Source organism: Heliangelus exortis, chromosome 3 (genome assembly GCF_036169615.1).
Source record: "Heliangelus exortis chromosome 3, bHelExo1.hap1, whole genome shotgun sequence".
Classification (NCBI taxonomy): Eukaryota; Metazoa; Chordata; class Aves; order Apodiformes; family Trochilidae; genus Heliangelus; species Heliangelus exortis.
In genome coordinates this window covers 8,592,534-8,620,532 of record NC_092424.1, presented here as the reverse complement: position 1 = coordinate 8,620,532, position 27,999 = coordinate 8,592,534, and the positions used below count along the sequence as shown (strand labels likewise).

Sequence of the window (27,999 nt, the reverse complement as noted above, 5' to 3'; positions counted from 1 at the left end):
AGTATTTTATTTAACAGTGTCTTGTGAGATGGTTGTGTGCAGTTGGGTGCTGTGCTGTCATCTGGCACACAGCTGGCTGCCCAGCATTCTGTTCGGGGTTGCCTTCAGCATGTCTGAAGCTCAAGCTACCAAGGCAAGCCTGTAAAGGTCCATTCCTCATTGCCAGGGTCTCTCCTGTTGAACACATGCTAATGGGCAAGTTAAAAATAAATGGAGAATCTGCTGCCACCAGAAACACTCTTGCTAAGGGGACCCATCCAAAAACTGTCCAGAGCAAACTAGTAGGAGCTCAGAAACCATGGATGGCATGGTGAGTGAAAAAAGATGAGATAAAAGTGGATAAAAAAAGTGGATAAAAGCTGTAAGACTAGAAAAACACAGCTAAGTCTTAGGCAGAAGGATAGCTGACTAGTCTGAATCTTAGAACCTAGAAAATCTTGGGATTCAGATACATCCAGAGCCAGCCAAAGAGCAATATCTGAAGTGCCTAGAGCTGCTGAGGAACAAAAAATAAAAATAAAAAAAAAAATCTGCTGGAGCCAAAGCTGTCTAAACTGAGTGGCAAGTCTTTCACCCACACCTTGAGTTATCACCCTCCATGCTCTCCAAGTTCAATTTCTCTGCCCTCCTACACAAAATTTCCACAACACATTTTACATATACAGAGAAAAGAAAATCAAAACGAAACAAAACAACAGAAAGATGGATGAAACATGCAAAACACTTGGTAATATTGCTGCTACAACCAGGAAATACTGCAGAAGTTTTAGGAGGTTTGTCACTGGCTGCTTATCTGCATCTACTCTTAGCTGTGAAAGAAGGGGAGCTTGATTTAAGAAAAATAAAAGGTATGAACTGTTGGCATGCACCAAATTCAATAAAATCCCAAAACTTTTCACACCAGTAAAAAACAAAAACTGGATACCAAATCCATTCTCAGTACAAGACTGCTCTCCTCCAAATGGCTTCACAGTAAAGATAAAGTAAGGGTGTAAAGTCTAGTGACGTGAAAGTCATTTCTGACATAAATACCAGCTCATCGATTTTTGACTGTAAGAGAATAGACCTTAGACTGATAAAACTTTGACTTTCACAATGCAGTTCAAAAATAGGCATTTCTGCAAGAGTCTTTTTGCTTTGAAAAAACACAAGGTGATTTTCAGTGTAGAATTAGGCCTCTCACTGGAGGTTGCCAGTAAATCTTCTCATGTGGAACAACCAATGCTCTTATATTGACAATTTGATTTTTCCATGAGATCAACATGTGGCATTTTCCAAAAAGCTAATGGATCCATTAGTAAAGACTTTCAACTTAATTAGACAAATTAAAAAACTTGAGCAATTATCTCAGTTCGCTGTCACACAAGAGGCTGTCATAACCTTATTTCTGGCAATTTCATTTCCTATTTCTACTTAAAAAAGGAGTTATAAAATATTTTAAGCTTTCATACATGCTTACTTTAACCTGGACATAAATTAATTAAGACACTTAGTGTTCCAACATTTGAAGAATCTGAACTAACAAGACTTTTGGACTAAATAATGACCAGTCCTGCAACTCAGCATCATCACTCATATTTGAGCAGCAAGAGGACCAGCAGAGCCTACCACTGATGCTTCTACTACCTTCTTCTTCACTGGCTGAGCACAGACCTCTTCCCAGATAACAGGTAGCCAAGTGGGCCAGCCCTGTGGACTACTGCAGAACAAATGCCAGAAGAGGGACAGCATCAGCTGAGAGAACCCCAGCTCTTCCAGAGGAAATGGGCTTTTTCTCCCAGTATTCCTGAAAATACATGCATAGCACAAGCTTCTCTATACCTTATTGAAGAAGTTTTGACAAGGTACCCAAGCACTTAAATCCCAGTTTCTTCAAAAAATGTGGCCTCAGAGCTCTCAAGTCAATTAGAACCCTTTGGAAGCAGGACTTAAAAGCCTATGTATATTAGGAACTCTGAAGATTTTAGCCAATAGCTTTGGATAAAAAGGCCCAGGTTTTATGTAGTCTACTTTGCTTTTCATGATACAGGTCCAGTGGACTGTCCATTAATAGCTTTCTGAACCACCTTCTCATCTACAGATTTCAGCTGCAATCTCATCAGTTATTTCAGCTACAAGTATCAAGGGAAGAATGGAAAATCAGAGTACATTCTTGCTCTTCTCTCAGGCTACAGGCGAAAGATACCCACAGAGCAACATTTACAGTTAAAAAGAAAAAAGAGTCATAAAATCTGAAACAAGAGGTCACAATACCCACACTGTTCTCTAAGGGGAAACACAAGAAAAATGTTTGCTTTACTATCAGAAAGCAGACAAACACCATAATGGTAAAGGTTATAAAATAATGTACATAGAACATATCATACATTGGGTCAGAACACTTCACAAATTTTCATTTCACAAAGTAAAGTTCTTATGTCAAAAAATAAATAAAAAATAAATAAAAAAATATGAACACACGCACGTTTGTTCTAAACTTATGTAGAATTTCCTTTTAAAGGCATCATGATCAGGTCATTTCTTTAAACCTCTCCAAGGAGCTGAAAAATTGCCCTTCCTGTATCCCATTGTGGGAATTACCCACTGAGTTGCTCTTTATGTCTGTTTCTGAGAGCTGACGGATGCTGATTCTGGAGCTGGCTGCCAGGTCTTCTCAGTGGAAAGCTCAAGTTTCTGGAAACTGCCCCAGCCAGCACAGTGTGTTTGGTGAGCTTCAGTACAATCTACATTTGCATGGTCTGATTTTGCAAAGACCTCATTATTAACTCAATTGGTAGAACTGGAGGACTGCAGCGTTGTTAAGGATGCGCGTTGTCCTGTTAGTGAAAATAGGCTTAAAAATAATAGTAATAAAAGTTAAATTTGTTTTACAGTGTAAGATGCCCAGCTACATCAATTGAGAGATATAGATAGTGTCCTAGAAGAATGAGATGGCAGTGCTTTCATCTTACAAACACATCAAGTAGAAGCCACTACAAGCAATTAAAAAAGTTAAGTAAAGGTCAAGAGTTTAAAAGTGGCCAAAAATTAAGAATGTGGAGCGGTTCAGCTCTTTAAATATGAATCTGGAAGGCTAGAACATGGTATAGAAATAACTTCAAAGCAGAAATGCTTTTAAATTATGTTAATGACCCAACCAAACAGAGCTCTTTATTACCTTGTTTGAGTAAAAAGACTGGGAAAGACAGCTTGGCCAGGCTACTGCTACTTTACAAAAACAAACAAACAAACAAACAAACAAAAAACCACAAATAAAACCCCAAAACATAAGAAACCCTTTTGGTGAAGAAAACAAGTAAATATTGAGCTCTGTCCATATTTCCAGTTTTTCAAGAGACAATTACAACTATTTGAGAAATTACCTTAGAAATATTTTCCTCACAGTGCAAGTAATTACCCAACCATATCCTCATTCTCAGAATCCCAAGTAACATCAGCTTGTTATAATGTATATTTTCCCACAATTTCAATTTTGCTGAAATGGAAAGCAGCTCACATAGCTTGTTCCCAGTGAACTTTTTTCCACCTTTTCCTATTCAGAATGCATCTACACCACTGGAAAAACCTTGTAACTTCTAGATATAGTTGCACTTTATAAAATACTAGAAGGTCTACGAAAACAATAAAAGTCTGAAACTCCTATTTTGCCCTTTATATCCTAGCTATGGTCAGATGATACTACACATTAATGGCTATGCCTGAAATTCTCTCCTTGTTGAGTACTTGCTGCACTTGAAAACTGCATTGGAATTACTAACTGGGGATATTGATGGGCATGAGAAAGATAAAAGGATAAAAGGTTGTAAGGGCATAGGAATGGAAAGACAGTGTGAAATTTTATGTGATATAAAAAAGTTTGAATATAGTTATCTTGCACATATATGTAACTGGTGGTATAATCCATCTTTACTTACATCTAATAGATGTATCAACAAAATTAAAGGATTGGACTTCTTACTTGAAACTTAGCATGAAAGAAATCGCAAAGAGCCTGTAACAAGATTTTTTCAGTGTTAAGCCTTGAAAAGATACATGCAGAAAACTACCAATTTGTCAGTGTGGACAGTAACTACTTTTCAGTCTGGAGAGTTCTCTGTACACCAAGTCACAGCTAAATATTATCATTAACTACCCTCTATTTCAGTGCTAGACAAGAAAAAAGTGTCTCTAACAGTAGCACATCTTTCACTAGATCAACTATACCAATCTAGAACCCAAATCTGATTTTTCTGGCACATCTGTAAGCCTTGCCAGCAAGATACTTTCTAAGTAAACACCCATCCTGCAGTGGTTATCACCATCAGATTGTGAACTAGTTGGCTTCTAAGTGCCTATGGAAACAAACAGTTAAGTACAGAATAGAAGTTGCATGGAAGATGCAACATGAGAGTAAGTATTTTTTTGTGAAGAATTAGTATGTAGCCCTAGGCACTTCACAGTGCTCTTTTCTCTAGAATTCACTCTCTTTTCTCTAAAATATTCTTTGTTCCACACTTGCTGAATATTGAAATGTTTGCTTTCTACAGAAGATTTTTACAGGCATTTACTCTGTATACACAAAGTTATTTAAATTATTTTCACTATATTGAAAATCAAGCAATAGTTTTATTGACTTATGGCAATTCTTGAATTTGGCACCAGCAATCTTTTACAATACAGCTTCTGGACAGATTTAAGCCAGTCTGAGGCAACACTGCCAGTAGAAGGTGCAGTCCCTATTTTCATACTCTTATAATTAGCACTCATGCAACTTACTCTGCGAGAACAAATGATTCTTTTTAAATCTGATTAACTCCCTGAACCACCTGATCACATAGATGCCTTTCTTCCAGTGACAGCACAAGCAAGGGCCTGGCAATGTGGCCAGACATAGGCACACATCACCACTGCAGGGATCTGCCTTTTTAGACCAGCCTCAAACAATTGTGACTCTGTACTCCAAGGCTCAGCTTGCTAACAGAGTAAATCCAACTGCCAGGCGCCTACTATTGAATCAAAAAATGATGCAGCTAAATGATGCAGAGACCTGAGCTTCTATGAACTCACACTGTCAATTTAAATTTGTTCAAAAAACCCAACGGTTTTGGTACGTTAACTTTGTACCAGCAAGCTTATGCTGAATCAGGTATCATCTGTCCTACTGCAGCTGGCATAAAGTCAGCATAAACACTGCAACCCATGCTTTAGCTAATTCAAAAGGAAAGTGACTGTGTGCTCACACCTGATCCGGATCAGATCAGCACAGCTGAATGATCCAGTAGATCACAGATGCACCAGGAATGACTGCCCAGCAGCCACCTACATTTTTCACAGACAATAGGTTTGGACACACAATGTGCAGTTAAGCTACCACAGTTAATAACATCAAAAGCATCAGGCCTATCTCAAACTATTGCTAAAGTTGAACAGAACTGAAGAACAGCTCTCTCTGCCTCCAAAGGACCAAGCCTCATGTGAGCAGCTTGGAAAGAAGCAGAACAATTTGACAGAATAAAGTGTTCTTCAGGTTGACAATTTGAAAGACAATATTTGACTCTGAGGGAATTTGATCTAGGGTAAGCTAGACTTCTCCCCCATCCTACAGCAAGTTACCACATATTCCAGCAAACTGACAGACTTGTGACCAAAGGCAAGAAAGATGAGAAATACTGCACTAACATTACATTGTGCCCGACTGTTGTTGACTCGCTGAGATATTACAGAAGCATTCAAATAAGAGACATGCTTATCTACCCACATATCATACAGCCAGATATGAACAGGTGAGTTGAAAAATAAAAATCCAGCCTCTTATGTCTATTACTGGTCTGGTCAACCGTGGCATAATTTTTGTGTTATTTTGATTGTAACTGTCTGCACATTAGCATTAGAAATAATGGACAGGCAGTGTAACAGTTGAGGGTTTGGGGGTTTAGGTCAAGTTATAAATCTCTCTTCCTTATGCTGTCATGAGTAAGGGAGAAACATATTTCAGTAGCAACTTTAAAGCAAAATTCACAAATTACTACCATTATGTTAAGTGCTAGATATCCCACTGTGCAGTTTTGCTTTCTGAATTTTTACCTTCTTCCATGCACACTTTTAGCCACTGATCGCACAGCCTTTCAGTGTTTTCTGCCTTTTCCTTTAAATAAACTGGCTCTGGCTCCTTCCATCTGGTTCCCCTTCCGTCAGCAACCCTGCACCTGTTCACACCTCCTCTCCTGTTGGATTCCACTGAACATTTCCTCCTCTGCCAGGGCTATTCTGGCACTCGCAACCTTTCTGTCATTCAATCCATCTGTCAGAAGTGAACTTTGTTTACCGCAAGCTTCTGCTTTCTTCTTCAAGAAGCAAAGCCCCTCAAGGTCATTGTCAAATGAACTGTCGGTGTGGATTTAAATCCACTTCTGCTAACCAGCAGAAGATGAAGTTCTTTACAGTCCTGTGTTTGTGAAGATCAGTGTTGAGTACAGGAGAAATACAGAAGCAAAAGAATAGATTTTATTCATTATTCATTAATTCGACTACTAATGCATTTTTCTTCACATGCTTGTATCTGTACCTTCTTGCAAAGACTAGCATAATCTGAGAAAGACTTGCACAGCTATGGAAAAGGATAAAACCAGTACAAATAAAATGATAAATGAAAGCTCTTTACTCTCATTTTATCACTTTGTAACAAAGATACAGACTAAAAATTGCAAAGAGAAAAGGGGAACAGCCAAATGACTTAAGTGTACAGTAAAACCTATAAGTGCCCAACAGCATTCACTGTAAATTAGATTATCTGCAGAATTTGTTTTTAAACTTACCTACTGATGTTTCAAATATAACACTGTTTAAGACTATAAAAAAAAAAAAAAATCACAAAAAAACCCCAAAAACCTTGAATATTTTTTCCTGTTTTCAAACCTTGCAAAACACACATATGCAACTCTCTGTTGAAATACTGACTTCTACATAGAGACAAATTGTAAAGATTCTTTGTCAGGGCTGAGACTAAATTCATATTGTCACAACAGGATACATTATTTTTAGCAATTACTTTGCTCATATTTATTTTCAGGAATACATTCTGATAACCACAAGTTCCTCAATTATTAACTAACCTTGAGAGTCTCATTCTTTTAAAATAAGAAATATCTTTAAATTTCACTGCACACCTTAGGTATCCTTTAAAAAAAGAAAAAAAAAAAAAAAACCGAAAAAAGTCTTTCTCCAATATTAAATACAGTACCAAAAAACCCCCACATATTTTAAGTTTTGTAAGCAATTTTAACAAAGCACCCTTTTTATTACCCTTCTACCAAAAATGAATTTAAAATAAAGCTTTCTGGGAGCAAATCCAGGAGGTAATCCAATCTCATTAGCAGAAATGCAGTTATACTTATGTTAGGTCTGAATTTGACTCTAATAAAAATTGAATTGACAAATACTGAACAAGTTTAGCTGAATAATAGCTTAATACTGATATATCCCTTATATAAGGACTAGTCCCTGCATTTGCAAGAGAATGTTTTCTGATGCTGTGATCCTCTTCCATAGCAAATTATAGGCAGGTGAACAAAAGCACTGGAAACAGAAGAACTCTGAAACAAAAAGATGCAGCCATGTCCCACCTATCCACAAAGAAACTTTTTCACCCTGGTTTTATTAAAGCCCTGTAGAAGGCAACTGATCAAGAAGAAGATAATCAAGAACAGTTGCTTCTATTTCTACACAAATGTAGTTTGATATTTAAACCACCAGGAACACGGGGCAACCAACAGTGGCACACTATTAAGCTTGCCATGCTGCCAGCACAGCCAGGGGAAGGTGGTCAGCCCTGTCAAGCAGAGGCTGTGCTCATCTGCTTGCTCAGGACAGGCATCTCCCAGCTCCCACTTTCCCCCTGACCAGTCACTGGCACAAGGGCACTAAGCAAGGGGGTGAGGAGAGCAGCCAGGCAGCCAAAGCTGGCACACTCAGTGATTTTCCTTCCTCCCTTCCATCCACCAGCTACCTCCTCTTGAGATGACAACCTACAGGCTGATGCTCTTCAATGTCAAGTTTGATCAAGTCCCCAGTTGAGGACCCTTTGGGTTCTCTATTGATTTCTTTTTTTTTCTTAGGCAAGAATTTCAAGAGCTGAATCTTGCAAAGAACAAAAAAAAAAAAAAAAAAAAAAAGAAACCAAACCAACAATCACTGTGACTGCACAAAATAACTTTGAATGCACCTGTGAAAGCACGAGGCAGCTCACCAATACTAAGTGCTGAAAGAAAAAGTACATTTTAGCTTATTGTGAAAATAAGCTTTCAGATGTACTTGAGAGAAAACTGTAGAACAAGTCAAAATTAAAGATAAAAAAATCAGATCTGTTTTTTCAGTAGCAAAGTCAGCAAAAAACTCAGCAGCTTTGAATACATGTCTGAAAAATTTTTACGCTTCAAAAAAACAAATCATTATCCTGTTGTCATTAGTCACACAAATAGAAAAGCTAATTTGAATGAGATCAAAGTAAATATTTGATAATCATGCGTAAACTTATTAATGTAAGTGCTGAATAATAACTGCTCAAAACAAAGACCTTATAAAGATGTTTGTTTTCTACAGCAGCTAAGTCTCTTCTGTATTTCATCCGAATTCACTGCTTGCTCCAAAGCGCTTTAAGTATTGTCAGTGCTCCTGAACCACACTCTACATGCAGCAGCAATTTGGCTGCCTCAGCAACCTGATGCGATGTATAAAAGATGAAATCATTAGAGAAATTTGATGTGACCAGTTGCAGCTTAAGTGCCATGGAGAAAAATTCAGATGAACCTCAGACTAAAATCTGAAAATGTATTATCGCCTTTTCTTTGAGAAATGTGTATTTTAGGACAGTAAATTAATTGTCAACCTTGTCTAAGTGCTTTAAAAATTTTAAAAAAATTATGATTTATAAAGACTTGCATATTCAAAATTAATACATGGTTTTGGATTTATTCTTTACTCCTTCAATTGTATTTTCTCTTTCCCCTTTAAACTTCACCAGTGGCCTTTACTTTGTACAGTAAATCAGTAAAAACACAGTAAATCAGTTTGTCCAATCATATTAAATGTGTTTTAATGATTAAATAGAAATACATTTAAATAACTGTGTATTGTCCTGACACAAAGTACATCAGCTTCGAAATTTCTACAAGGCACTGCCAGAACACGACAGAGCCGATTTATTTCAAATCATTCAGTATCAGCCTTCGTAAAGCAGCATATGGTCTTATCATGGCAGGTAAAATATTTTACCTTCTATAATAACGCAGAGCAGCTAATTTATCTACATGCTGTATAATCAGATAAACAATTTCAGCTGCACTATGAAAACCTGTAGGCAAGGGAGAAATTTATCCCCCTACATTTTATTGATTTTTCTGTCTATATATTCATATAATTCCTATAACAATAGAGGTTATTCTTTCTTCCATCCCCTACTTCAATTATCTTAGAGCAAGACCTTTCTGTTGTGGAAATATTTGCAGTTTCTACAGCTGCAGGACAAAGAACTGAGACATTTTCACAGAGTTGCTCGGGGGAAAAGGAGGGGGAAAAAAGCTTGCAAGATTCTATTGCAAGTAAAGCAGAGTGAATGACAACTTTCAAAGCTACCACAATCATTTACTAATGTGCTGCTATACCAAATAAGTCTAATTTTTTTTGACAGCACCAAATTAGATTTATTGCAGAAACTGCTGCATAAATAGCATATGGCTATGTTATACCACCTATTTCAAATCCCTGTAATGTTTCCTCCCCTCCCTGCTCAAAATGAATAATTGAGCCAAGCTATAAACCTTCTGCAGACGAGAGATACACAAGTTCAAAAAGCAGATGCAGGAGATGTAGATTTCTTTGTTGAAAATGTCTAAAGGGTATCACATATCCCAGTCAATATAGACTGGGCACTAATAGGTCAGGTCTCCCTTGCCACACTTCAGGATTTTATTCCTCCTTTCCTTGATAAAATTTGTTTTTCATTTCTCTTTCAAGCTGACAGTCATCAACATGGGGCATGACCTCGTAATCCTCTTGCACATGACTACCTCTTACTTGCACAAGAAATCCTATTGATCTTCTAACGTGAGTAAAATTATTCATGTGACTCAAGATCAGAAGGCTCGGACCTCCATTCATTCCCCACAAGCTCGCGTTTATGAAGAGGGAAGTGCCTCCTCTGAGCAAAACCGAAACATGAGAAAACTGGTTTCATTCATCGGAGGGGCCCAACCCTGTGGGAAGGTGCTGACCTACAGCTCTCTCCCCCTTTTCAAGTGGGGCAAAGTTTCCTTATCACTTTGCCGGGTCAGTCCCCAGGCCCACGTGCTTTTGTATTTCTGTCAATCGCCACATTCTGCGTTCAATGTGCTGCTGCCATACAACAAAAAAAACCCACGCGTCCTCATCAGGCGGCACGACCAGGAGCAAGGACACCAATCTTTGGGGTTAGTGGGGGGCACGATCCCCCTGGGGAGAAAGTGTCCAAAGCCCAGCGGGTTGGGCGTGCGGCCCCTTCCTCCCCTCTCCCTTGAGCCGGGGCGAGGTCTGCCGCGTGCCCCCAAAGTTTGCGCGGTCGCCGCGTGGAAAAGACGTTGCAAGGTCTTCTCTGCGGCCGGCGGGCACACCACTGCACACATCGTGGAAGGCTGTGGCTACCCCGCCGCTTGCCTCTCGGTGGTCAGTCCTCCCAGCTGCCCTATCCGTTACTGTCTGATTAGCTCTGCGAAGGAGCCCCTCCCCGGACAGCTTTCCCCGCCATCTGTTCCACACGCGATGGCTGCCGCCCAGCAGCCTCGCGCTGCCCTCCTACCTGGCACCCGGCTCCCGGCCTTACCCCAAAGTGCTAACACAGGTTCTCGCTGCTGGCAGAGTCAGGATTTCATTACTACTACTTTGACAAGTGCAGGGTTGTTTGTAATTTCTCTTTTATCCTGATTTTGATTGTACAACCACCTCCCACTGATTCAGTTTGCTTCAGTTTTGTTGCTCACAGATTTTACTCTCCACATTAATCTCCCTCTGGCATGTTACTGCATCTGTTCCCTTTTTTATTATTAATTTTCAAATTCCCACCATTTTTGACAAAAAGGAGGTAATCTACACTCTGCTTCTGCCCATTTCATTTTCTTTAATTTGGAAGATAAGTATGAAAGCGTGCCAAAGAAGTTAATTCTCTGTTAACAGTTTATTTTCTGGCATCCTGATGTCTTTGTATATGAAAAACAGAAATAAATGTTGACTGAATGACAACAACATAGTTGCAACCATCCCTAAATTTAATGAAAAGTAAACATATGAAGCAGAATCTAAAAAGTTTATTAGTTATCAGAGTTGTTTTATGTTATCATTCCTCCCTGCATTTTAAAATAGTTTTGTAAAAGATGAGCAAAATATATATGAAAAATACAAATCTATCACTGCTTACACTTGATTTCTTCTTCTCCCCTCTGCCGCACTCTTTCCCCCCAATTTAAGTGTTCTTTGTCCTTTTGTCAGTCTGGGAACATAAAACTTCAGTAATTTAATATTAGTAGTAGCATTTCTTTAAATGTTATCTAATCTCCAGCACAGACAATGGACTCTTTCTGATGAGCTAAAACTGTTGGAAAGATCATGACATTAACTGTGCTGCTAGCTAATAGATACTGTTAAGAAAAAAACCCCAAAACTAACAGCAGGAAGCAAATAGTTAATACTAAGTATAGTGCAATTCCTAGAAGGCTTAATATAACAACCTTCTAAAAATCAAATGGATAGTTTATATTTTATCACTAGATATTATAGCTTAAACAGGGAAATTAATGTATGAGGCATGCTGCAATTCTAATGAGGAACACTGGTGACAACATCCAGCTCAAGACCAAAGCTCCAGTGACTAAATAAAGCCCCAAGAACCTGGAGGTGTGCGATTTATTACACGTGAAATACAAATTAGCATTAATGGAGTCGTTGAAACTAGCAAGAAGGACTTAGAAGGCTACTACACTGTACTCCACAAATGCCACTTCCTTTGATACGCTGTTTTCTAGAGACTGTATCATTTGCAAAAATAGAGAAAAGAAATATCCCATAATGGGGGGAAATAACCAAAATCAAGATCCACTACCCTCACTGTAATATAAACTTTTATCCTTCAAGACAGTGACACAAGAATTCAGAGCAGCTTGGCAGGTCACCTGAATCTGGAAGGATATTCTACTGCTTAGTAGTTCTTTCCCAGCTAGAAGTTGATATTCTATCCTCCTTGTAATGTTTCATATATGCAAACAAGAATAGTTAAAAAAAAAAAAAAATAATAAAAAAAATCTGCTACAAGTCCATTCCATCTCCCAACAAATTTGAGGTGACATTTCAGTCAAAAATATTGAGCCATCTACCTAAGTCCAAGTCTGGCATAGAAAATATGATTTTTAAATTCAGTGATTCCCCTCACTTGCCTAGATTTATTTAACTGCGTTAGTACACTGAAACAGGAGCTACATCTGACTGCAGTTGAAACAAATAATAGTTTCGGATTTGCTTTGCAACAAAAAAGAGAAATTTTTACTGATGATTCGGTTGCACTAGATTATTGGAAAATTTTATTAAATTAGATGAGATGATAAGATCTAGGCAATCTGTTAACATCTTAATCTTTTCCACTAACTTACGGACATGATTTTTAACAATTCTTTGCTCATGAACTAAGAACAATAGGATCTGCATGTTTTCTACTCTGTGAAGAACGGATTCAGTAAGGTTTCTTAGAAAGACCAAACCTTGCTAAAGTAATGGCAATTTAGCTTCAGTAGTAATTTCGCAAGATTCTGCTAATACAGCAACCCTAATGCAAAAAATAACAACGCTGGAAGTTGGGTTAAAACACCTAAAACTTTAAACATGGTCAGTGTCATAGCATGGTGACATTTGCAAAGTCACATGACTGACAAGAAAAACTACACAGCAAAAGTTCTGTATTTTCCCAGTTGAATCGCTGACTAGAATCAGTAACTGGAAATGAATGTTAATAGCAAGGATTTCTGAGCAACATACTACTCCAGGAAAAAAGGTGACAGGAAAAGGCAAATTTGTGGCAATGGTTTAGAATAGATAATTGGAACCTTTTTCTTGATTTCTAACACATACATTTTGTTATCTTAGAAACTGTTTAGTTGGTAATCAAATCAACAGTGTCTGAAAACTACAATGAAGTGAAAGAAATGGGACTCTTGGAGAAAAGTAGGGTTCTGCAGAGCAGAACTTAAGATATAGACTGCATGCTCTCATTTAATCTATTATAATATTTATCATCTCATTTTCATACATTAAAAGCCAAAGTTCTCACATTCAATTTATTATTGTATTTATTTACAATATTCAAACTTAGAATCAGTAGATTAAAGAACGTTTCTCTTTAGTAATATACTAACTCATAAAAAACCAAATAATTCTTTCTGTACCTCCTTAGCTACCTCTGATTTTTGCCATAACAACCCAGACAGGTCATGCAAGGCAACAGAAAGATTGTCCACGACTGTGTAACAGCAGTACAGGACTCCCACAAGTCCAGCATTGTAAGAAGACTTGAAGTGGGCCAGCTGGTCCTCTCCTGAAAAGAGGGAAATCAGCAGGATGAGGCCAAGGCCAGAATCCCCAAGAGATGCACTAAATCAGTGCAATTTCTGCAGCAACCTCCCACAGGCAGGACTCTAGAGCTTAAAATCTGTTTTCCTTGGCAAGTGACACAGTGAATGATTCTATAACCCCCACAGGATTCCTATTACCACTAGATTTCCAATGAGTATTTTTCACTGGCACAGCTGCCATTTGAGGTGAAGGGAAAAAAGAATTAAAGAAGGAAGACCACAAGTTCACATGCAACAATTATGGATGTACCAATCCATTAAAAACATACAGAGTTCCAAATGCAAAACTAATGCCACTAGAGACATTTAACTCTTATACCTTCACTAATTCAGAAAACCTGTTCTGGCAGGAAGGGATCTGAGAGGAAGCAAAAGAGTACAGGCCAAAAAAATTTCATATTAGTAGGGGATTTTTTCCTCTGTGATTCAGAGAAAACAGCTGTGGAACAACATCTCTAACCCTGCCATACCAATCCAAGTCCATGGTGACAAAAGGTAACACAAATCTTCCATCTCCCTCTCTCTTCTTCAGCTCTGACAGCAACATCACTACTGTTTTCCCAGAAAGCAGACAGACACTTCAAAGATAAGGACGACACAAAAAACCTACAGAGGACATCATATTACAGAATTTGGAGAATATCAGCAAGAAGGATTTGAACCTATTTCCCATGCTTCAGTGCATTTTACTAACAATGAGATGTTACCATAATAAAAAAAAAAAACCCAAAACATTTCACCACTTATAAACCAAGGCCAGAAAATGAAACAAAGGATAAAAAAAAATAAAGAAAAGATTACACAGAATCACAGAATCATTGCAGTTGGAAAAGACATTTTGGACCATCAAGTTGCAACCATTAAATTAACTCTACCAAGTCCGGTGTTAAACCGTGTCCCTGAGCACCACATCTACATCTCTTATAACCACCTCCAGGGATGGTGATTCAACCAGCTCCCTGAGCAGTATGTTCCAGTATTTGATAAACTTTTCAGTGATTAAGTTTCTTTTAATATCCAGGGTAAGGTTAGGACATTGCAGAAAAGTAGCTGTACTAAGTTAGAAAATGTAGCTGTGGCAGATCAGCATCTGTCTCAAAATCAGATGTCTGTGAAACTTTGTGTGAACAGGGCCAGCACAGAATATTACTTGCCCAAAATATAGTACACAGCTTCCAGTGATTTGCATCTCAGAAACCTCCTTTATCAGACACCATAAATTGAAAAGCCATCTGAACCATCTGTATGTTTGGTATCCAGCTGTATGTACCTTGCTATTTAGAAGTAGGCAATAATCTCATTTTGAGTATTAAAAAAGATAAAATAATAATAAAAAAAAATAATTGGCTAGTCAGATTTTCTTCACTATATCCAGAGTTTTAATGCATATAATCAGCCTTTTGCTAAAAGGAGCGTGATAAACCATTTGGTTAACTATCACAACAAATCATTAGTAATAAAGTTCTGCTAAATCCAAACTTTAGATATCTTAACAACTCACCCAAAACTTTTTTCAAGTTCATTAACCTCTAGCATATTTTTTCTCTAAATACAGGCTGTTAGGGTGGTACTTTCTTCCATCTGTTAAACAACCGTGCCCTGAATTACACAGAAATTTAGCTGAATAAAAAAGTGATTCATTGAATTTATTAGTTTAGGTGAGGCTCTATTTTATTTCCAGTTAATCAATGGCAGAATTCTCACAAAACCCAAAGAGTAAAAGACTTGCATAAACACGCAGACTTCTACGAAGTGACAAAATTTTGATGGTTCTACCCTGCCACGTAAAATTTTAAAGTAACTTGACTTGTTTAATGTAAGGACTGAGCTGCCAGATTGGATGTTCAGTCTTAGGGTAAGCAGGGGGGACAGAATAGAATAAAATCCACATGCAAAACCAAGCAGAACCATGCAGACAGCATTCTTGCAGCTACCAAATACTCAAGCTGTAATGAATCATTGAGACGTCAATCTTTTGGTGTTTTCTGGAAATGTGCAATGAACAGTACAGCAAATGGCTCTGGGAGCTATATCCAAGGATGGAATAAACTCAGGCAAAGTCTCCTCCCCACAGTTTTTGCATTGTATCAAATCTTCCCGGGGCAAATGGCTTGAACACCCTCCTCACATACTTGAGCTTACTTCCTGTTCACAGAAAGCAGTATTACCTTATGACTCTTTAACCTTCAATAAGCTTAGCATGGTTATGTTAATGTTCCTGTCATTCTGCAGAAATGTCAGGTTATTAACCTGAGAACTTCTATGCTTAAAGATGCTACTGTACATCACAGTCTCAAATGAAATTTAAGATGTCTTTGTCTACCAAACACAGAAACAACAAGAAGAATGTAGCTACACTCTCTCCTGCTCTTCTTTCTGCCCAAATGCATGTTACCTCATCACCAGAGCTGAAAAGAGCCTTTTCTTCATGCTGTAATACTCTTTCATAAATGGCAGTTCATAACTCACTTTACAGTTCATAATTCACTTATTTAAATCTCCACTTTTAAGATGACTGAATGCTGCCCATGCAGTCAATGATTGCAAGCATCTATAACAACTGTGGGGAAGCCTTTGGCAAAAATTTAGCAGAATGAAATTGGTACTACAGCATGTAATAGGATAAGGGGTACCTGGTGAGGTGCAGTTGGTGCTCAGATTTACTCAGCAGTTCTGTCAGTTTTACGCACTCCTCTTTGGCTCCTGTCACATCCTGCTGGGCTTGTTCCAGACGCTGTTTGTTTCCATTCAGCTCTAATCCCAGTTTTTCTATTTTCTTTGAAAATTGTAAAATCAAAGAAAGTATATTTTAAAAACGCACAGAGATACATTTTAAGACAATAGATCTTATTGTGATCAAAGCTCTTTAAAAATAACACACATTTTGTTTTAGACCACATATTATTTGTCCACAAAAATGGCAAACCAAGCAGATTGAAATATTTGAATTTACATTTTTATGAAAAGTCAAAATGCACAGCATAACTGTATAAAGTAACACACAAACAACATTATTGTCTTAACATTAAGAAATCCATGAGCTCAAGCATTTTCCAATGAGAAGGCTTCCATATTTGTGTGCTGAAATCACTCTGTTAGAAACCCAGAAGGCAGCAGAACAGCAGAACCTACTGGGCATAGGAAAGCTCTTGTGGTCATTCATTTTGCTTACCTATTACATAAGTGATGACATGTGAGAAATTAGCTTTGTCACACTCACTTTATCTAAGAAGGTAAAGGTAATTTTTTTATTTTACCATGATTGAAAATAAATTATGTTACAACTGAATCTTAAACATTTCAGCTGCTGTTAATTCTGCCATTTTCTAGCATCATTAGTCCTTATATGACAACTTAACTAAGTAAATCAAGTTGGTTGATGAGTCAATTTATTTTAAAAATAACTATAAGCAAATTTGTATGACCAGCACGGAATAATACAAGCATTTGGATTGGAAAAGACCTTTAAGCTCACCAAGTCCAACTGTTAACCCAGCAATACCAAGTCCACCACTAACCCACGTCTGCCCCTAAGGACCACATCTACATGCTTTTTAAATACCTCTAGGCACCTTTGCTTCCAGCAAACTATACTGGACTTACTATCTCTAGCTGAAGCATATTGTCACAACTGAAACTTTTTTCACAAATACTCTCTAAATCCATATACAACATCTAAGTACCTATAGGAATACATTTGTATCATAATACAATACTTTGTCCTAAGGATGCTTTTAAGACAACCAATGGAGTACAGAATAAGCTAATAATGTAATTTTACCATGTAGTAACTATTCTGTACTAAGTCCCTTTGTAAATATTTATTTGCTGCTGGGGCTCGAGGGAACTTGCATGGTTTTCAGTCAACTAATTTGTGAAAGGTCATTTTTAGCACAGAATAAAATTGTTCATATAAGGAGATAGTACTGAATAGCTATTAGACTTCAAATTCACATTATAACTTACTTTGGAATCACAGAATAATTTGGGTTGGAAAGGACCCCTAAAGGTCATCCAGTCCAACCCCCTGCAGTAAGCAGGGACACCCTCAACTAGGTAGGGTTGCTCAGGGCCTCATCAAGCCTCACCTTGGACATCTCCAGAGAGATCACCTCAATCACTTCCCTGGACAACCTGTTCCATGTTTCCACTGCCCTCACAGTAAAGAACCTAACATCCAATCTATAGCTACTCTTCTCTAATTTAAAATTAGAGTAATATTTTGTGATAGCTTCCTCATTAATAGAAAAACCTCAGTTATCTTCTTTACTTAATGAAATTATTCATACATCCTATAAGAATGAATCAATGTAATGCAGTCCCAATATTTGTACTTAAAGCACATTTGTAATACTGTTGTCTCTTTTCCTGCCATGTTAACCTAAATGTTAACCTTAACCACCTACAGAAAGTCATGATGTTGCAGACAATCTTTTCATCCAGAAAAAAGTTTCAAAATGACCTTTTAAATTTATTTTTATTTTTACTAGTTACTTAGCTCTACACTTGTTCACCACAAGAGCACTCCAAGGATCATGAAGGAAATTTTGATTAGAATTTGAATGTCACCTTGCTTTATCATACAGACCACCTACCAATTAAATCAGTAATTCCAAGTTTGAATACAAACACAGTGAAACTAATTGCAAAATAATTTGTATTCTTCCCCTCTAAAAATGTGACAACATATTACACTTCCAGAATATTTTAAAACCAGGTGTGCAGAGGTATTCAGTTACATATGCTTTACATTTTCACTTATTTCCACAGACGTTTGCATATTTTAAACAGAATAAAAGTCTCAGTGGGTCCTCTACACTCTATTTTTCTTAGCAGCAGTTCATTAATATTATTTCTCCCTTCATAGTAAGCAGGGACATGAGTTCTGCACTGTCTTTAACTGTAAAGTTAGGGAAGTTCAGAAACATTCTTTAAAACATTCTTAAAATTTACTTTAAGAACATATTCAAGCATACCTTTAAAAAACCTACAAATTAGTCAGAAAGCATCAACTAAGTATTTGAAAAAATCACAGCTGAGATCATAAATCCAATCCAGATCACTCCTTCAGGGAAAAGTTTCTAGGAACAGATGGGCTTTACACCATTGCCTAGAGTTAAACAGGCTCAGTCAGGTTTTGACACAGACCCACAGAAGGAAACTAATTCCAAGTGCAAGAACCTCTGGTGAAAATATTCTGCTTCCATCAGCCAGATGCTGAACCTGCAGGCTTGAACCCGAGAATACAGCCATAGATTTCAGTTGCCGTGAAAGTGCAGAGAGAAATTCTCAGACAACGACTCCGTGACAGGATCTTTAAAGATTTACAGGAATCTTATGATTTCTTAAAAAAAGTATCAAACATAGGTGTTGAAGAACAATTTTATTTCTGCTATTTCCACCAGTAATTCCAAAACTCAGAATCAGTTTTTTACACACACATGTATGTGTATTTGTGTATGTGTGCAGGTGTATATAGATATATACAAAAATACATCTTAACACCAATATTTAGAGATGCCCACAGCATGAATTCTATGAAGAGTAGCAATTACACATAAGAATTCCTGCTACAACCATAGCAGACACAGCAGAGAACCTCATGAGAGAGGGATGGCAGCAAAACATCATCCAAGACAGAGTGCTACCAGCAATTTAGAAACGTGAAGCATCTAATCCAGGTGTATTTTGGGAACACAGCTAAATTCTGTTTTGTAACACCAGCAAACATTCATTGAAAGTAATTTGGTAGGAGCAACACATCAGCACAGTGAAAACAGCCCATACTCTGAACATTGCTGGTTGAGTGTTTAATGACTTGGGTTTAAAGACTGAGATAATAGTTTGAAACTGAGACTACGAAGTCTCAGAACTTTAAACTCAGAATTTAAAACACTGAGACATTACAGAAGACAAATGCTCAATTCCTGCAGGGCACCTTATCAGAGAGCATCCTTCCAACACTACTCAGACTCAAACTAGTTTCCATGTTACTTTTATTTCCCATTTCTTCTACTGGGAAGCTACAAGCAGTTCTGTAGCTGCTATCTGGGCTTCAGCACAGAAACAAAGTGAAGTATTTTGCTGACAACTTTGTTTCTCATGCAGCGTTGATTTGATCCCTGAGTGCCTATCACTTGTGATACAGCTCTTTACAAGATGATCAGAGAGTATTTCTTCAAGGTACTTAACTTTTCAATGTATGTGAGAGACAAGAGATGGAGTACAGAACTGCAAAAAGACAGATGACAATCTTGCATATAAGAAAATCTGAAACAGATTTTCAGTATAACAAGGAACAGAATTATCATAATGTATATGTACAACAAGACTACATTAAGGTTGGAACAGGCAACTTCTGGTGCTTAACTCTGTAACTTTAATAATCTTCTTAGTTCTGCATATAATTTTTAAAGTAATATTTAATCTGCCTTGCACTGCAGTCACCTAAACTCCCAGGAATATCAACAGGCACTCTGCCATTGAATGATGTCAGGCTAAACCCCGGTAAGAGACACATCATTATTAGTAAGCCAAAACACATCAATACCATTCTGCATGCATATATAATTCAGCTACAAGAAAGAAGCTTTACTAGACAACAATTCAGGCCTAGGTGAAATATCACTGCAGTAAAAATTTATTCTACTTCAATTACTCTTTTTTTTCAGTAATCCCACTTCTTATATCTCCACTTGAAGCATTTAGGACCCTTCTATATTTTTTTCTTGAAACACTTAAAGTATTTCACTTCTCATTCATTAGTTTATCATGAATTTACAAATTATCTTCTGATTTTCAGAATGTATTTTTAAGTAAACACTGGAGCTGCTTATTCAGTTACATAAATGCAACTTACTAAAAAACACAAAAGATGATTATTCAAACACTAAATCAAGTCTTCAAATATCCTCTTCAGAAATGATAAATTATCTTCACCTAACAATACTTATGTATCTTGTAAAATTGTGCTGTTTAATTAACTCAACATCTTTTTATCTCTACAAATTATGATAAAATGAAATAATAATTTCATTCAAAACAAGCCAAATTAAAGATTAAAATTCTTTAATTCTTTTCATACTGATGCTGATTCTATTGTATGCAGAAAAATGCAACTTGAGATTCCAAACTAGCAGATGTTTTTCATAGAATTTTAAGTAGCAGCAAACTGACAGAAAAGACAAATGCTTTTTTTTTAAACAAATGAGAATGATTAAGCTGTGATAAAAGAACTCTTCCTCTGAAGTAAATGCAAAAACAACTTTTGAAGACTTAACGAAATCAGAAATACACTAAAACCATATGAATTGGTGATTTATGACATTCACTCTCACTGTCAACAACACACTGTTGTACTTGTGTGCTCCCGTGTCAGGTAAGAAAATACATAAAAATCTGAAAAATAAATTCTGCACGACTGTACAAATTCTGCAGTAAAAGTCTGGAAAGTATTTTTATGAATTCACAGTACTTTCTTTTTGTTTCATACTTCTTTCCCCACCATTATTAAAAGATTAAAGGGATGTAAAACAGAACAAAAAAAGAAAACCAAATATAATGTTAAAGTTAAATGTGCTTGCTATCATAATTGGTATTTGCAGGTACATCCACAGAACACAATCAATATCTATAAAAACAAACTTCAAATTAATACACATTAAAATTTTACCAGCCCTGATGCTAATATGCTTAATTTTTTTTAATGAAGTTGTCCTTCAAAGCAAAGAAATGATGATAGTGCACTGGACTGAGGCTATAATTGTCTTTTTAAGATGAGCCACCTGTATGGCCATTCACGCACACTGAAACATGACAGACAACAGGGACAGAAAGTTTCTGTACTGTTTAACACTGATCTCAATCCATGCTGCTTTCTGTCTTTATTAATGGGTTATAGGTTAATTAATCAGGGACAGAAAAAAAAAATTATTTAAAATTATTTTTAATTAAACAAACAAACAAACAAAACAAGACAGCTTTATAGCAGCTCTTCACATAGCCAAGATGAGTTATCAGTCCATAAGCAGCAGGGGTCACCTGTGGCCATTTCTATCCTAATTTTGATATCAATCAAGCAACTTTAGATTCTGAGTGGTCTCTAAACCTCAGACCTCCCAGGTGTGGCCATCTGACATAGCCTATTGGACCTGAAGAACTATTCAACTTCACATAAGAATGTTAGGGCCATCATGAGGTTATGTCACATACCATCAATGTTTCTGTCACTTTTGTGCTCTATATCAATTACTGTTGCTTACCATTCAAATCCAAATGAGGATAACAAAGGAGTTATGAAAACTAAATTTGGTTTTAGAGAAGAATTCTCCTTTCTGGAAGTAGAACTGTTATAAAGCTGTGGGAATATACAAAGAAATACTAAGAAATACTTGTGTCTATAAAGAACACCTCTTTCAAAGAGGTCCATCAGAAAAAACACCTAGGACAACTGCAAACTCTACAAATCATTTAGCACACAAAAGAAATGTAAAAAGCCTTTCTTGACCTGAAGGGAAATTAATGGGAGCAGAAACATGAGAAGAGAGGGAGCCACACTAAATACCCATGGTTTCTCGGAAGAGTTTTCCCTGTGCCTGGCTCACCAGCCAATTGACCTCTAAAGACCACAAGGACAAGCAAATACATAACCTAGATAAGCAATGTAGGCTGTCATTTGTTGGACAGCTATTACTCTAGCCTGATCCAGTAGGAATCTTGAATTCCTCAAAGGGAAAGAGCTTCGTGATCACTTTGCCACTTGCACTGCAAAGAAATGTAAGAGCACCTGGCAGTACTGTGGCACCCCATGTGCTCCAGTTCAAAGGCAGAGGCTCAAGATGGGAGCCATCACCTCAGCAAAGCTTAGCAGCCACAAACCTTCCACAAAACCAGAGAACTAACAGACAGGATGCTGCAGTTTGCTAGAAAGGGTGCTGGAGGAACTTGAGAATCACATAGACTGCTGTTAAATGCACACATCTTTAAACCAAATTAAAGCAAACTTTCTATCTGCAACAGATAACTGAGGCAACAAAACCATTGTGATGTTAAGTATATATTTATGAATACTCACACACACACAACTTTTTCATTAAGCAACAATCTTAAATGTCTATCCTTGTGAAACTCTCAAGAGCAATGTGGCCCCTGGATACCACAGATAAAGTCTCTGGGAAACAGACAATAGTAAATGGCTGAAACATGTTATACAAGGATTTTACCTCATTATTTCCCTGAAAATATTTGCTTTCGATTTGCTAAAATATTTAAACTGCAATACTATTTCAGGAACACAACTTCCAAACCCAGAGAGAGATTACTCCAGTCCCATTTTAAACAGACAACACCACTGCACTAGAGATTAGCTCAGCAGCCACCAGAAGAGATAAGAAAGTGATTTTGTTCCACAAGACATTTTTATTTTAACAGATTGCACTGGGAGGGATGAGGAAAGAACAGGGTGGTGCAAAATAGATGGCTTGCTTGCTGATAAGGGAATTTCAGAAAAGGAGGGATGCATATAGGAAAAAGGAAGAAGATTACTCCTACTTCATTATTGAAAAAAAACAGGAAAGAACAAAACTTACTACTTTTTAACTTTCAAAGATGTATTTGAGATTAATGATGTGGCATTGACTATTATATCCTGGACAGCATTAACAAATAGCTGGAAAGAATAACTATGCAGTAACAACTGACAAGTGATAGTCAGGGACCTCTACACTCCTCCTGATTGATGGCACAGTGACTATTGTTCAAACCACCATTTTTCTAGTCTAAGAAGGAGAAAAAAACCCCCAAACAACAGAAAACAAGTTTGTTTGCTTGTTTGTTTTAAGTACAATGCATACAAACACTACACCAAGAGCTATTCAATGATTTTTGATACTGCTCTGGAAAGGGGGCTGGACTAGATGATCTTTTGAGGTCCCTTCCAATGCCTCACTTTGTTATTTCTGTGATTTTCCTACTTTGAATAATGTTTAGTGCATATAAATTATTTTCTCTTTCCAACTACTAATGTTGTGACAGCACCCTGGGTGACAAAGCATGGATCAAGGTCGCATGGGCCAAGTACACCTGGGAATGATAAAATCCTGATTACCAACTGGGTCATTGCTCTTAGCAGGCCAGCTGCTCAGGGGAAGCAGACCAGGACAGAAAATGCAGACCAGAAAATTCTACTGCTGGAAATCCCAGTCCCTGGGACTTTTCATATGGAAATATGACCAAGAAGTTAATGAAGTTTGCTTGTACCACTGATCCTTCAGAAATGGATGGCTGACAGAAGAGAGCAATGCCATAGAAGAGCAGCAGCGGCCATAACATAATTATTTTCTTACATGTTTCAGGGGTGTAGATTAATGTTTTTCCTCAAAAATCTTGAGATGATCTAGTAAGTACATTTACAAAAAAGAATGATGTTCCTCCGGAAAAGCTCAGAAAATTCATACCAAAGCAAGGTATAAAAAAATGAAAATTTTACTCTCTTCATATTTACCGATTTTCAAATTAGTGCATGAAATGCCCCAAACTGCAAGTGATACATTAAGAAGAGTTAAGTTTCAGCAAAGGTTAACATTTCTTAATGTTTTCTTCTACAAAAACAGTTTGGATTTGCTACTTTTAAAGTTGTTATACTTATGGTAAGAGCAGGTAAGAAAACTTGATCAGAGTTTCAAGCTGCCTCCTGGGTTTTGATTTTTCCTTCCTGAAAAATAGCCTTCAAGTATGTTTAATGATTTAACAGAATATCAAAACAGAACTTCCATAGCAACTTTTTAACTAAGGAGGTCACAAACTCTTAGGTATAGGACAGTTGCAAGAATTCATAAGCCTAACCCACCCATTACTAAAGCTTGCAATTTTATTAAGTTTCAAAACATCTGGTGATATCCAGCTTGTGAAAAACCTAGTATTTTGAAGTCTGACTCATGGAAGCATAATAGTTGTTCATAAAAAGGCACTTCAAAAGACACTTCAGTGAATCAGTGTCTTCAGAAGGTTTGTACAGGTCTTGAAGATACTACAGGTTTTCCAGGACATATACCCAAATTTTTGTCCTGCATTCCTTCTGATGAAGATGGAGTCAGTAATCTCTTCGCTTATAATGTCTAAATAAGGTTAGTATAAATCACAGATTTATGACAAATGAGATAAACATTCCCAAAATATCTTTTGGCAAAATGCTTTTGGACTGCATTTTTGCCAGATTTTTATTTGTCTGCAAAATTGTCAGTCTATAGTGTACAGAGACATCATTTACGTTCTGTCATACTACACAGAAACGCTTTGATGTGCAGCTCTTTCCATTTGTATACATTGCATGTATCAGTAACTCTCCAACTTCTTTTTATCTGGCCTCATGAATATCCATACAGGCAAGTCTTAAAAATCTGGTGGTTTTGGTATAAAGTTCTGGGGGCTTTTCATTCTTTCACAAAGTAGGCAACTTAATTCTGTAAACCCTTGCTTCAAACTATGTTTGCCCAATTTTAAAGACAGTATTAAAAGAATGGGTTTTTACAGGTTAAGATCATGGGTTTGAATTTATTACTACACAATTTATCTGATTCCTCAAAACATGGTAAAAAAAATTTAAAGGTTCAGTTAGCTTCTGCAGTTGGATTTAACACGCTGTATTGCTGTATTACAAGGAGATCTCGATTCCCAGTGGTGCAATGTTACCGGTAAGAACTAACAAGGATGATGCTCAGATTGGCTAGGACTGCACAAACCATTATTGAAAACCTGTTTTCACTTCTACATGCTGAAGCCTGCAAAATTTCATAAACTAAAACCGATTTACATACAAAGAGAAAGCAAATGATTAACAGTGTACTTCATTTTTATTTTTATAACGCAGAGCAAAAAAGATCGAATTATGTGATCTGAGGAAATGATTTAATAGTGTGTCAAAAGTATGATTTTTATTAGAAACGCACAAATTATGCAGTGCTTCCAGCTTCTCAGAACAAGTATTATAAAAGTGAAGTCCTGCTGTGTCAACTATGCCACACAATTGTTGTTCTGCTAACAGCTATTTAGGTTAGGGTGTGCCTTTTCTCTGATATAGCTGTGCTAGTACAACCCCTAGTGTGGACACCGTTTACTGCCATGAAGGCATTTACACTCCTGGAACTTATAAAGCTAAGCTTTCCTAAGAAGAAAAAGTATTAAGGAAGGCACAGTTACTTCAGCACGTCTACATCCACAATGGGAGGGCTGAGAGAGAAAAAGAGAGGGCAGTAGGTTATTCTACTTTACAACATACTGGGCCAGATGAACAGATGCAGTTTTTGTGTGTACAGAAACTGTGTGATGTATGTATTTGCCCCCCCCCCCTTCCTTAATCCTCATGCTCATCAGGATCATGATGGATGATATAACAAAACACTTATTCTATTTACATGGTATTGTTGCTCATTGCTTCTTCATTTTTAAGAAATATTCATGTTTAAGAAATAAGCATTCATTTAAGAAATTTCATGATAGGTAGTCACACCAAGGTGACAATATTTGTTCTTAATCCTAACGGAGTAATAAAGTTAGGAAAAGAGATACTAGAGAATAAGATCAAAGATACAAAATCCCTTTAATTTTCCTAAATGATACAAATTCAGTTTTCAAGAAATTAGTATCACTATAATGAATACATATATGTATTTACTGACATATAAGTTTATGAATCTAATGATCCTAAATGGTAGATAAAGGGCTTTCTGCCTATTCTGACATACCTGAACAACTTTCATCCCTTTTTAAAAGTCACTATGCATAAATGAAAATATATATTCAAAACTAACATTTATTCACAGCATGATTAAAAAAAGAATCATATTTTAAGAAAGAGTAAACTCAATTTCAATATATCAAAAGACAATCTGAAATATGATTATCTGCTTTTAAACAGCAAAATGCACTATTTAATTTAGGAAACCATGAAAATATTCATACATATTGTGTCTCTACTTAAAAAAAAATAAATATATATTTATTATGAACAGATGGTGGCCAAGGAAGGTATCAACTCTGCTTCTTAGACAGAAGGTCAGGTCATGGCTGAGAGACCAAAGAACAATTACTATTTGCTATTCAGTGCCATATAAGATGAAATGTTTCAGGTTTTTCTTTTAATACAAAGCTAGATGCCATTGAGCTCATTTCATTTCATTGAAGTTAAATAATTTGCAATGACTTATTAACATTTGATAAAATTTGATTTTGACAAAGAAACAACTCTTTCCCCCTGCCCCTCCCCAAATCCTGAAGTGTACATACACTCTTCTTTCTTAGCATGTTAAATAACATTAGGACCTGCATGCAACTTCTTGATAATTAGTCACAGCTATAAAACAGCTGTTAAATGTTTAGCCTAAGAATTTCAAAATAGTTTTTCCTTTTTTTAAGGAACCAACAATTGTATTTGAACAATTTATGTAATTACTAAATTACTCTAATAGTCTTTGCTGATAGGGACTCTCCTTCCCATCATTTCACTTTTATTATATCAAATTATAAATCATCTAATTTTTTTCATTCCACACAGAATAAAATACCAGTATGTCAATATATGAAGCTAAAATATTTTGTTAAATATTGCGATTGGTTCAAAGGGCAATCCAGGAGCAAGCTGGAGAACAGGATTTAAAATCCAAGATACTTCTTCAAATATCTTATTAAAACACATCCTGTTTTATTTGTATGCCAAGATTATGCCAACTCTCTTATCTGTGATATGTGTCAAGACACAGACGACAAGCTTGGGTTTTTTTTTTTGTTTTTCTAAGTGTCCTGAGGCCTGAAGGATGCAGGAGTGAAAATAAGAAAGCCAGCCCTGAAAACAAAATGCATTAAGGCCCCCATTTTTCTGCTCTGTATGATTTTATATACATAGATAATTATTTTATATAATAAACTTTTCTTTTCAATGTACGTATTTTTTAATCATAATTTGAATTAATATTTCTTTCAGCCTAAGTTCATACTTTATTACTACTACTGTCCTACATGAAGATTTTGAGGAGCTGATAAATAAAAATACAATTTTAGGGAGACTGCATTTTTACCTGCATATATTTTTGTACAGGGACTGTACATGAACAAGTGTTCATGTATTTACAAAAAAAAAATAATTTTTTAAACCTAATGGATAGGTTGCTCTAATAACAAAATGCATCTGAAAAAAAAATGTTCTCGTGCATTTTATACATCTGTGTATACAGAAGACATCCACTCTTAAGTGCAAATCAAAACTTATGATGGAATAATTGGAAGTTTGAGTACATAGAGAAAAACAGGTAGATCCTCAACAAAAAAAGGGCACTTCAAAAGATGCAGACTACACCTGTTCAAGCTGTTTGCCAAGTATGTCGCG

The 27,999-nt window shown here is 36.6% G+C and overlaps 1 protein-coding gene across 1 annotated transcript in view; it reads right to left on the bottom strand.

The window, feature by feature from the left end:
- The window catches only part of SDCCAG8 (SHH signaling and ciliogenesis regulator SDCCAG8), a 100,650-nt gene that overhangs the window by 49,766 nt on the left and 22,885 nt on the right, over positions 1-27,999 (bottom strand). The window contains exon 13 of the mRNA XM_071739105.1: positions 16,256-16,398. Coding sequence (XP_071595206.1) covers positions 16,256-16,398 — 143 coding nt within the window. The remainder of the gene's footprint in view (positions 1-16,255; positions 16,399-27,999) is intronic.